Source organism: Gymnoscopelus microlampas, assembly GCF_963454915.1.
Source record: "Gymnoscopelus microlampas genome assembly, chromosome: 1".
Lineage (NCBI taxonomy): Eukaryota > Metazoa > Chordata > Actinopteri > Myctophiformes > Myctophidae > Gymnoscopelus > Gymnoscopelus microlampas.
Window position 1 is genome coordinate 44,840,585 of NC_139962.1, and position 11,530 is coordinate 44,852,114.

Consider the following 11,530-nt stretch of genomic DNA (forward strand, 5'->3'; position numbering starts at 1 on the left):
GACCCCGACTTGTCTTGGTGAATGCTGAGTGAACCTCTAATAACTGCCAGATCATTGACCTGAACAAAGGAACCCAGGCTTCTTACCATGAAGTGGTAGCCCTTCTAGAAGGCCTCGTATCCTGTATTAACCACTTAAACCCTATATACTTAGTTGACTGGTGTCCCCCCGGGGTCTATATTTGGACCTTCCTTTTTTCCATCTACACCCAATTTCTTTGGTTTCTTTTTTTTATTACCTTATTAGTCCCGGGGAGGGAATTCGGTTTCCGGTTTCAGCCAGCTGATGGCTGCTCAGATGGTTATGCTGAGTGCTCTGGGGGAGCAGTTACGGGTTAAAGGAGAATTTCGGACTAGCCTTTTTCTTACATTTTTCAGGGTCCCCACACATTTTTAGTAATGAATTTCCAATACTTTTCCAAAACTTTTCCAGAATATTTAGCCCAATTTCCAGGCCTATATAACAATCATTCAGCGCAATAATGTGTCTCTTACTCCTATGTACAATGCCCAAAGATAGGCAGTGTAGCAAAATAAATAAATAAAAAACAATAAAAAGTGTTTGGGGGTGGGGCACAGCCGCGAAACCTCGCTCAAATAGAGCCTGCGAGCGAAAATAGGAGAGGTGGACGACATCGTTGCACGGTTCGTTGTCGCTTGCGGTAGGTCAGGACGGTCTCATTCAAAAACATGTATTTTAATGAGATTTCATCGCCCGCTCACGTCGCGTCACGTCGCATCGCTGGCAGTGCGGATGGGGTGTTACACAGCTCGGCGAAAAACTACTTATGTTACATATTTCGTGTAATGTTATACATGTTTATGAAAAGGTTTTGTATTAAAAAAAATCAATAGCCAAAAACAATGCATAGCCAAATATTTTTCCAGGACCCTTGATAAATTCCAGGACCTTTGATGAAGTTTGATCAATTCCAAACCTTTTCCAGTACTGGATTTTTTTTTTTTAAATTTCAAAATATTTCCAGGAATTTCATGACCGTGGGGACCCTGATTTTTTTTATTATTATTATTTTTTTATCCCACGATTTTTGTAACCTATTTTTCACCCAGTGCCAATGCCTAAGCATGTAATCCTGGGCACTACTCTCCCTCTGCCAGCCTGGGGAGAGCCCCGAACTCAGCTCATGCATCCTTCAATGCATGAGGAGTTAGCAGACCGCTTCTTATCACCTGATAGGGGGGAATTTCCCTGGTTGGACGTAGCGCGTGGAAGGAACAAGTTATTCCAACCAGTTCCTTTCCCCTCCATCAGACGCCCCGGCTGACCAGGGGGAGGCAGTATAGTGACCAGGATTACTGCATGTTTTTGTGAGGGTACCTACCCTAGAGGACAAGGGGAGAACATGCAAACTCCACACAGAGTAGGCCCTTTCGCCAACCCCACCTAGGGTAGAATGGGCACTGATGACGCGGAGGAGAGAACACGCCCACCTTCTAGCCGTGCCCTTTTCTTACCTTTACATGATATTATTATCCTAGGACGAGTGGTACAGTAGAAAATAACTCCATCCCGAGTCCTCCACAGCTAACAACCTGAGCGGACGGTCCATGCGCTAGATCGCCTATTTTCATTGCGATTTTATGTATATATTTTGGTTGATATCTGACGTTCATATTGACAGAAACCTAGCCACAGTGTTTTTGTCCCAAATGGGCCGCCGTAGTGTTTACAAGCTGACTTGAATTAAATCACGAGTGAAATCTCGTCTTGCGAGACTTCCGGCGGGAAGCATCTAACACAGACAATGTGGCTAGGTTTCTGTCAATATGAATGTCAGATATCAACATAAAAAAAAGAATACGCAATCTAGCGCACGGACCGCCCGCTCGGGTTTTTAACTTCGGTGGACTCGGGATGGAGTTATGAAAATCTTCTACTGTACCACTCGTCCAAGGACATAATAACATCATATAAAAGGTAAGGAAAAGGCTAGTCCGGAATTCTCCTTTAAGTGCCTTGCTCAGGGACACTTCGACACAAGGCGATGCAGAATACACATGCTATTGCCTACATAGGAACTGTACTGTGTGTATTATTGATATATGATTTTAAAGATATTTTTAATTTAAGAATTTTTCAATAATTATGGAGATTAAGGCAGAAGGGCTGTCATGGGGACAACTGGATGGCAGGGCACAGGACCAGAGAGGATGGTGGAGTTTCATCTATGTCCCTCTGGGCATTTGCCCACTTGAACTGATCCCTATTCTGGGTGGGAACCTTCGAGGAAAATAGCAGATCTACAAGCATACAACATGTCACAACATGACATGTGAGCTTGTAGATTGGCTATTTTCCGCAAAGCAATTTGATGTAGAGGGGAAAAAGAGCACACAAAGTGCAGAGCCAACTCAGGTCAACTTTAATATAGAGTGGTTAAAGGCTTCTTGTATTTGTAATTTTTGTCTTCCTCTTCTTACTCATTTTCCTCTTCCTCCTCTACTTTTTCCTCATCCTACCCTTTTTCATCTTGCTGCTCAAAATGCCCCTTCTGCCGACTTCTCCATAGGTTCGTTTAGCCTCAGATATTAGATCATTTTTTAATTTATCATCACAATACGATATAATCTTACAATATTGATATTGGTCATACATATTGATATTTGAATTAGTCCATATGGCCCAGCCCTACTGTCAACATGGTTATATAATAATTGTGCACATTGTGGTCATCCATACCTGTAGGATGTCATCTGGATCCTCTTGAGCTGACGCCACAAAGAGTTCATGCCCACACACCACTCCCTCTGCCAGGAAGTACTTTAGGATCATGCGAGAGTAGCTGTCATACCGGTCCTCCTCTAAAACAGAACAAACAGACAAAATCAAAGCGCAATTGGAGCGCAAGTTACACACAATGTTGATCCAAACAAACATGCACAGAGGAAAATGTCATACCGTGCAAGATAGTAAACATCACAGGGAGATCCTAAGAATGGGGTTCCACTGTTCAAATAACCTAAACATCTTCCCTACAAAGAAATCCCCAATGCATCAATACCAGAACTAGTCTCTCTGCTCTGAATGTCCAACTGGATGCTGCGGTTCACAGCCGCATCACAACGGCTGACTGTAATTGATCTAAGGACTGCTCTCTTGCTGACCCTCTTAGGAACAGATGAGGGTGGGAATCAACATTGGCATGAGAACACAGGTGTCACCTTGCTACCTGGGTATCAAATGGGCATGACACCTCCAGCTCTACTATAACAGTCTCCACAGAACTCCCATCCACTTTCACCACATCACATCCTGGACGGATCGAGAAGGTGTGAGGGAGACACCTGTCTGGAACATTCACCTGACCTCCTCCCTCACAATCCAAAGGTGTAGAACTCCTGTTGTCAGGCCAAATGACAGAGGTAGACGCAACTAGGGCGGGATGTTGATTCTGTCAAAATGTTACTTGTCACACACCTCGCTTTCATATACAGATGCATGTATGTGAGTTTCCTGTGCTTTTCATTACCATGTGGTCCTCACACTGTCCACATCAAGAGGGTTGACTCACAAAACCCCTTAACAACAATAGCTGTAAAAATCTAGTGGGAGGTGTGCTTACTGGAGCTTAACCGAGCTAATGCGTGCTTCAATACATGATACATCCCACTCCTTCACCCACAGGTAGCCATTCTCAGACCACACAAGACAGCCACCCAGCCATTCCAAACCCCAGGACCACAGATAAAACTAGCATCATCATTCTGAACCCTCCCATCCCAACCCAGCTGGCCACATAACTCTGCCCAGCATGCCACTGCTGCTTCCTGTCACAACCACCATTTTGTTAGGATGTCATAGGCCTCTCCACACAATGACAAACAGTGGGCACAAGGACAAAGGCAGCAGTGACAGTTTAGGGTGACAGGCAGGCATACAAATGACAGCTTGGGAGTGACATCCTGACGCGTCATCCAGGAGCATCCGGAGAATGCCCCCCCACCCCCCGGCATTCCCAGGTTGTGTCCCTCACCTACAGACTTAGAATGTCTCAGGAAATTCCGCGGCTCTTCAATTTGTTGTCGGTGGGGCTCCCTGTTCTCTTATTGATGGGTTTCTAGGTCAGCGGGCCTTTGTGGCTTTCAGTAGTCCCCACAAAGGCTCCCAGATGGGCCCTCTCAAGATGGGGCCTATTGTGGCTGTGTTTCTATGGGAGCCTTACAAATGGAACCTCCAGGAGTCATTAGGCTGTCGAGGCGGGGGGCAAGGGGACGGGAGGGGAGAGGGATATAGGAGTGACAGCGAGTGGAGGTTGGGGTGGGAGGGAGGCAGGGTCATATCTTTGAGGTAGATCAGTCACTCTGGACAGTCATGGGGTGATATGTTTTTTTGTTGCTCGTGCTGTGTAAGGTTTGGTAGCGGGAAGGATGCTTCTACTGAATTTGCCTTTGAACAGCAGAGTGGGAGTGGGAAAGTCCTGAATCATATCGCTAAAGCTGGAGGGGGAGGAGATAGAATATCTAGGTCAGAGTGATTGCCCCCTAGTATGACTGTCTACTCTGGACTCTTGAGTGTTTTTGTAGCCAATATGCAGCTTAATTGCATTCTGTCTGTCTCTCTCTCTCTCACACCATACTTTGTCACTACATGTCTAATCACTACAGTATATAGTATAGTTTCTTATAGAATTTGTCTAATTACAATGCCTTGTTCAGTCAAGGCTAAACAGTTTTCTCTCATATTGTCATCTATGGCACATTTATGACATATTCAACATTAGTCAACGTTCTTAGGCAACGCACAACTCAGAATTATGAAGTTATACCATGCTAAAATAAAATCAATGGAACCGAACCACACGTGGTCATTGAAACATCAACTCAGAAGCTTTGTTATTATTAGTTGAGAGATCTCCAGCCAGCAGCCATACTGGGCTCGTCCCACACTGGATGACAAATCAGGGTGGACAGCCCAAGACACATCAAAAGCAAACAACAAGCAGTCTGATAATTTTATGTGCGACTCACAAACAGGCCATCGCAGCTAAGAGGGGGGAGTCTGTGGGAGACGAATGCCTGAAACAACTAACACAAACAAAACCACACTGTCAACTCTCCCACACACACATGAACAAAGTAGACACACAGACAGACAGCACATGCACAAGCATTCACAAAATAAAATGAGCATGTGCGCATACAGATACACACGCACCGCTCTTTCACAGACAAACACAAGTGAACACGCGCACGCAGATTTCACCTTTACTGTGTCTCTCATTACCAGATGAAACCAACCGTACATTGATTCACAAAATGGAAGGGAAGAACACATTAGTGTGTAATCACTGACTCCTGCATCGATTGGGGGGATGAATTAAAGGGCAAAGCAATATCATCAGTTGGTATAGGCCCAGGCTATACACAAATTACAGCTTCAAGGCAAAATGAGACTACCTTCACCTTACTGTCTACCAGTCCATGTAGCCTAGCCTGCGATGAATGATAATAATAATAATAATACATTGGGAAACATTTGTGTCCCGAAACTGTATTTGCTTTGAATCTAATGCCATGGCTTATATAATATGGCAGGGGATGGGCATATTAATTGAGGTTCACAGCATGAGCATGTCCACCTGGGATTCTAACCAGCGACCCTCAGGTCAGGTCAGTCTATTTGTCATTCTGCAACATAGTCCCACACTCAAACTGCAATCCCACACTCAAACTACAAAGAGCCTTACAGCAGCCAGCTAAATATACTGAAGCGTGTAGTAAAATCATCAATGTGAATTTAATAGAGTGCTTTAATAGGGATTTTTTTCTGGTTGGATTATGATCCGCAGCCGAAGGCTACATTTTGTTCATTATGATCCGTTATGGACAAACCAGTAGGTTAATAAGAGCTACATACAATACTCAAATTTGAATTTGAATTGAAAAACAGAATTGTAGCATTATTGTCCTTTATACTAAAGCAAATTTTCTTTGTAGCTTCCCCCAACAGTAAGCCATCTGATGTTGCCAATCACACACCAATTTATGGCCATTCATTTGGCATTAAAGTGAAAAACACAATAATATTGAACTTATGAGTTTCAGACAGTACTACTTGTCAACCAGTGGCAGAAATGGCTCAGGAGTTAGAGCGGCCGCTTGGGAATTGGAGGGTTCCCTGTTCGATCTCTGGCTACCCCTGGGTTAGTGTCAAAGTGTCCTTAAGATACTGAACCCCCGATGGCTCCCGATGAACAGGTTGGTGCGTTGCATGGTTTCCTCTGCCGTCGGTGTGTGAATGTGTGTGTGGGTGAATGTAATGCACATTGTAAAGCACTTTGGATAAAGGAGCTGTAAGAACCATGCACCATTTAACCAATAGGCACCAAGGTTTACATTCCTCAATATAAGAGTAGGGAGACCACTGTACGTAGATGTGCTAGTTAATATTGTATTAAGATACTCTACCATACGGCTTGGTTAAAATAAAATTGTATGCATTCAAATATGTTCCAGATTGGAACATAAAACGTCTTGCGGAGACAAAATAATTTAATTAAAATAAATGTGGAGGAAAATACTCGGTTACATAACTGAAATCAGGGCCAGAGGTCTTTTTGTGTGTGACATAGACGTCTACATAGGAGAGTGGACAGTCACAATGGGAAGCATTCTAAAATCCACATTGGAAGCCAAACTGGAGCCAGAACTGGACTGGAGCCAGTTAGACTGAAGTCAATGGAAGTGCTTCTTCCATGGATTTGGCTCATTTTTGTGGCTCGGGAGTGAGGAAAAAAATAATATCTGGACGTCCCGTCTTAATTTTTGATAAGATGGTGGTTGTTGCAAGTCCCTGCAGTATGATACTTTTTTCTTTTTTCGCCAGGACAGAAAAATAGATCCCTGTATACAATCCGTCTCACAAACTCAATGCTAATACCTGTGTTGTTTGCACCTCCAAGACAATGGCGGACTCGGCCACGCCCCAAAATATGTGTGTCACAAAGGATCCTGAGGCATTCCCAGGTCAGCACGGTGACATAATCACCCCCCACCTGGTCCTCGGTCTGCCCCGTGGCATCTTTCCCAGATGGGCGTGCCTGGAAAACCTCCCTCGGAAGGCAACAAGGAGGCATCCTTACTAGCTGCTCAAACCACCTCAGCTGGCTCCTTTCTACGCAAAAGAGCAGCAGCTCTACTCTGAGACTCTCACAGATGACTGAGCTTCTGACCTTGTCCCTAAGGGAGATGCCAGCCACCTTCCTGAGAAAACCCATTTCGTCCGCTTGTATCACGAAATGTGGGTCATCGTGACCCACATTTCTTGGCCATAGGTGAGAGTACGAATGAAGATTGAACGGCAGATCGAGAACTTTGCCATCTGGCCCAGCCAGCTCTCTTTTTGTCAAAACTGTGCCGTGATACAGCGAACGCAATACCGTTCCCCTACTCTGATTCTGTGACTGGTCTCCCACTTCGTCTTCCGCTCACTTGTGAACAAGACCCAGAGATACATAAACTCATTCAATTAGGGCAAGGACTCATTGCCTACCAGAAGGACAAGCATTTGAATAAAAATGGTCTTTGAATTATTTTTGACCTTTGTCAAACAGATAATAAGAATTACTGTACCACAGGTTGTTTCCTGATCATTTGTTTTTGGATGCATGCATTATATAATGTTCTCTAGGTATCTGAAGCAGGTCATCAATGTTGGTGGAAGTTGGCACCCATGTGCATTGTGCACTGAACTCATGCATAGCTACAATGAAGTATCCGACCGTTCCTTCGTTACATAGTCCTTGCACACAACATGGAAATATGTGCGGTTGTAGATATTCAACAAAGACCTTTTCACTATGATGAAAACACTGGTCAAAAAATAAATAAAAATAAGCCCCAGTTGATAAGGCTATCTTTAGTTCTGCGTGAGTCCATTGTCTTCAAAAGGGCAGGTGGTGGCTGTGTAAACTGAAGTCTGTCTGACTGTTTCTCAAAATGAACCTTAGTACCAATTAACTAGAGAGTGACAAATAAGTATTTGGGGGGTTGTATTAGTGTTGTTGACAATGACAAGGTGAAAACGTTTTGTACTGTGTAATCAATGTAAAAACGAGTCAGGACATCATTTAATATCATAATAAAATACATGAATATGAATACATTAGATTCAGATTCCTTTCTGTGAAAGATACATATCTTCATGAAAAGTAATTTCCATATTGGTATTAAATAATCCTAATTAAACAGAACTGGAATGAATACTGTTTTAGCATGAAGACATCCATTTCTAGATGTCAAGTATTCCAGAGTGAAACATGTCCATTAAAAACACAATTTTAATAAACAATGCATTTCACTCAAACAAAGCACTTGGCTTTTGGCATGCTTAGACATTTACTATGACTTGTGGTATATTGTGATTACTAGTGGCCATTTCCTAAAGCGTACCATAGTTTGTTTATTTTTTAGTTGTTTCATGCAGTGTCATGCAAAAGTAGAGAAAATAGCTCAAACATGTCACATCGCGCAAGCTTGTAGTTCAACTATTTTCGCAAAGAAATTGTAAATCTTTCCCAAAAAGCAATTAACAAACTTTTTGCCAGGAATAACACATCCAAAATAGGGACACCACGTTTAAAGTGGTTAAGGGTCTGTGGGTTCTATGAATATTTAACCAATGAAAAGTATTATGAGCTGGTAATTGGATCCATTGGAACACAGGTTATTAATTCCATTTCCTGAAAAGTACGGTTTTGAACATACAAGGTTTCCGCCTGACAGTGACGATATACTACAGTATACGGCAGAAGCTGTGAATAGACAATGATGTGTATTGATGTTAGTATGGTACTTTTGGCCCTTTCTCTTCTATGATAAACCTCCTTCAAAATCTATTACAAACAAAAGTTATCTATTGGCCAATAAAAAAAGAAACACATGGTAAACAATTCAAAAGAATTCAACCAAGTGTCTTCAGCTGGGTATTGTCATACAAGACCCCACAAAAGTATCAAACACAAGGAACAAACTTCCTCTTTTTAAATGCGTATAATGTAGCTAGTTAGTTTTTAGTGATAATTTTCAGGCTCACCTATGAGAAGTACTGCTCCAACTGCTAGCCCACCACCTGTTTTTGAAGACAAAAAACAACAACAACAGCTTCATACAAGTGATAATGGTAATTGCCTATTTGGACCTACAGTGGATAGCGATTAAGATGACAGCCTCCTGGATTGTTGTTGTTTGATCGTCATAGTGTTCCATATGTGTCATTTCACTTTCTCACTGAACTGTTAAGAACAGATGTTGATGTTATGTGTGATTTGTGTGCCAAACTTTGGGAAATAAGGCAAAGAAATGTTTTTATTCTCGTCTCTACAGGGCAATATCTGACAACAGCTTTACGATTCCAATGTATGACGATCCCAGTGAGTTAACTCGGGACTCCCTCTTTTCCGATTGTATGGACCGCCCCTATTATGCCTAACCTTAACCTCACAGAAACAATGCTTAAATCTAACCTCAAAACCACACCTGAGGTGAAATCCTCGGAAAGGCGGTGAGACTCGACTAAACCATCCTTCTCCATTCACATATTTTATTACATACTATTTTATATTGTGCTTAAACATATAGTACAATCAGTACAAAAAAAACAATGCTGTTGATGATGACAATATTGTCAATATTTCAACTGGATCCATAATTATGTGTGACAATTATGAAGAATAGTACAATGAAGATTCAACATCAGTCAAGGTTGATAGGATTCGGTCTGTCTCACTGTGACAAGATAAACACAGTCCCACACAATACCTATTTTATACATATATTGAATTAATTAGCATATCATAGAGAACATTATTATCAGTAATAATGTAAAGTAATGGTATCAAATCCGGAGGCTCGACAAAATACATGACATGTTCCATTATCATTTTGCCTTAGCTTGTGTCTAGAGCTCACAAACCTCATTATAGAGACACACATTGGATTACACCTGTCGAAGCTCACGGGATGATTACCGTATAAACAATTGCTGGGATTATGCCTGTATGACATTGGGCGCAAACATTTTGATTTCAAGGACCCCCAAAATGACTGCTGCACAGTTGAAAGAACAAAAGTATCTATAGAGCGTGCCAAAAATCCTGAAGGGGGCGTCGACAAGTGTCTTTTGGTAGCGGCGGACATGATCTTTGAGGGGTAAAAACCAGGTTGACTTAACATTGCCCCCCTCAAGTATGTCTGCAGCTACTATGCCACGCCCCCCCGTGGCATAGTAGCTTTTTTCATTAAAAAACGCAGCCAATCTGTGATGTTTTAACAACATAAAAGCTGAAAACAGACAAGCTGAAGACCACATGTGGAGGGATCCACTCACAGACATTCCACATCAAGTGTCAGTGGAGCAAAGGTGTTTATTTTGAGCTGACAGATGTGATTTATGTCCCTTTTTTATGTACTATCATCCCATAAGCAAATGCTGACGACACAAAGCATAGCTAAACAGCTACGTAGTGTAGGTGAATATCCTGTATAATAATAACCGTTAGTATTGTTTTGGCTAGTTCTCAAAGAGGGGGTCCAGACAGTGACCCTCTGGGTTCCTTGAGAGGGGGTTCCAAATGGACCCTACAGGTCTGTATCTCTGAGTGTACAAATGGAAGTTATGGGATCAAATGGACTGTGTATTCATTGGTACTCCTGAGGAGGATAGTTTGTTTGTTGTGTGATTTGGAGGAAATTGAAAGTGAGGTTCATTTTTTAGTTTTACTGCCCAGTCTATGATGAATGAAGACATTTATTATTTAGTAAAATGTCATCTATTTGTGTTAACCTTTTTTTGGTTAGATGATTATGAAAGACTTTAATTGTGTGTTATGTAAAGGTATTTTCTTTTTGGCAGATTTCATGTGTAAGACTTGGGGGGAAAGGCAGAATGTTCTGTATGTTTGAAGTGGAGTTTGAAAAACATAGTTTTTATTTTGTTTTATATTGTACACCTAAATGATGCAATGATTGTATATGTTGTGCCCTGTAAGTCCAGGTGGGCTGGGCACCTTTGGGTGCATGACACAGAAATAAAGAAATCTATCTATCTATCTATACACTCTCACAGTTATTGGGGGTCCTTGAAACGTAAACATTGGAGAACCACTGGGCTAAATATACATGCATTGCATATATAAATACATGGCTACGCGCTAACCAGCAGACAACAATAACAACACTGACCTATCAAATAGTCGAGCGACGTGACGCCCGTGGACACTATTAACTGTCCGTTTTGAACCGACAGCCTGGTGCCGGGGATGGAAACTAACTTGCTTCTGGTTTTCTTCTGAAAACTAGTCGGCATTGTTGAACGTTCAACTGGAGGAGGTTTCATCATCTTCCCCACATTGTCCATGGGAGCCGCCATGACACACTGCCTGCTGCCTGGTCAGGAGGAAGCAACGTGCTAACGCTTGTTGTTGATGTTTTGGAACGCGGTGACCAATCAGAAGACGGATTACTAGCCCTGAAACTTGACTTTCATATCATGACAGTCATGGCTGAACTTC

General features: G+C 42.3%; 1 protein-coding gene across 3 annotated transcripts in view; it reads right to left on the reverse strand.

Moving 5' to 3' along the window:
• Positions 1-11,393, reverse strand: part of elp4 (elongator acetyltransferase complex subunit 4) — a 66,686-nt gene extending 55,293 nt beyond the window's left edge. For all 3 annotated transcript variants that reach the window (XM_084071870.1, XM_084071869.1, XM_084071871.1), the window contains exons 1-3: positions 11,202-11,393; positions 9,055-9,090; positions 2,701-2,822 (exon numbers count right to left, since the gene is read on the reverse strand). In XM_084071870.1, coding sequence (XP_083927996.1) covers positions 2,701-2,822; positions 9,055-9,090; positions 11,202-11,388 — 345 coding nt within the window. In that variant the 5' untranslated portion in view covers positions 11,389-11,393. The remainder of the gene's footprint in view (positions 1-2,700; positions 2,823-9,054; positions 9,091-11,201) is intronic.
• Between the last annotated feature and the right edge of the window lie 137 nt (positions 11,394-11,530).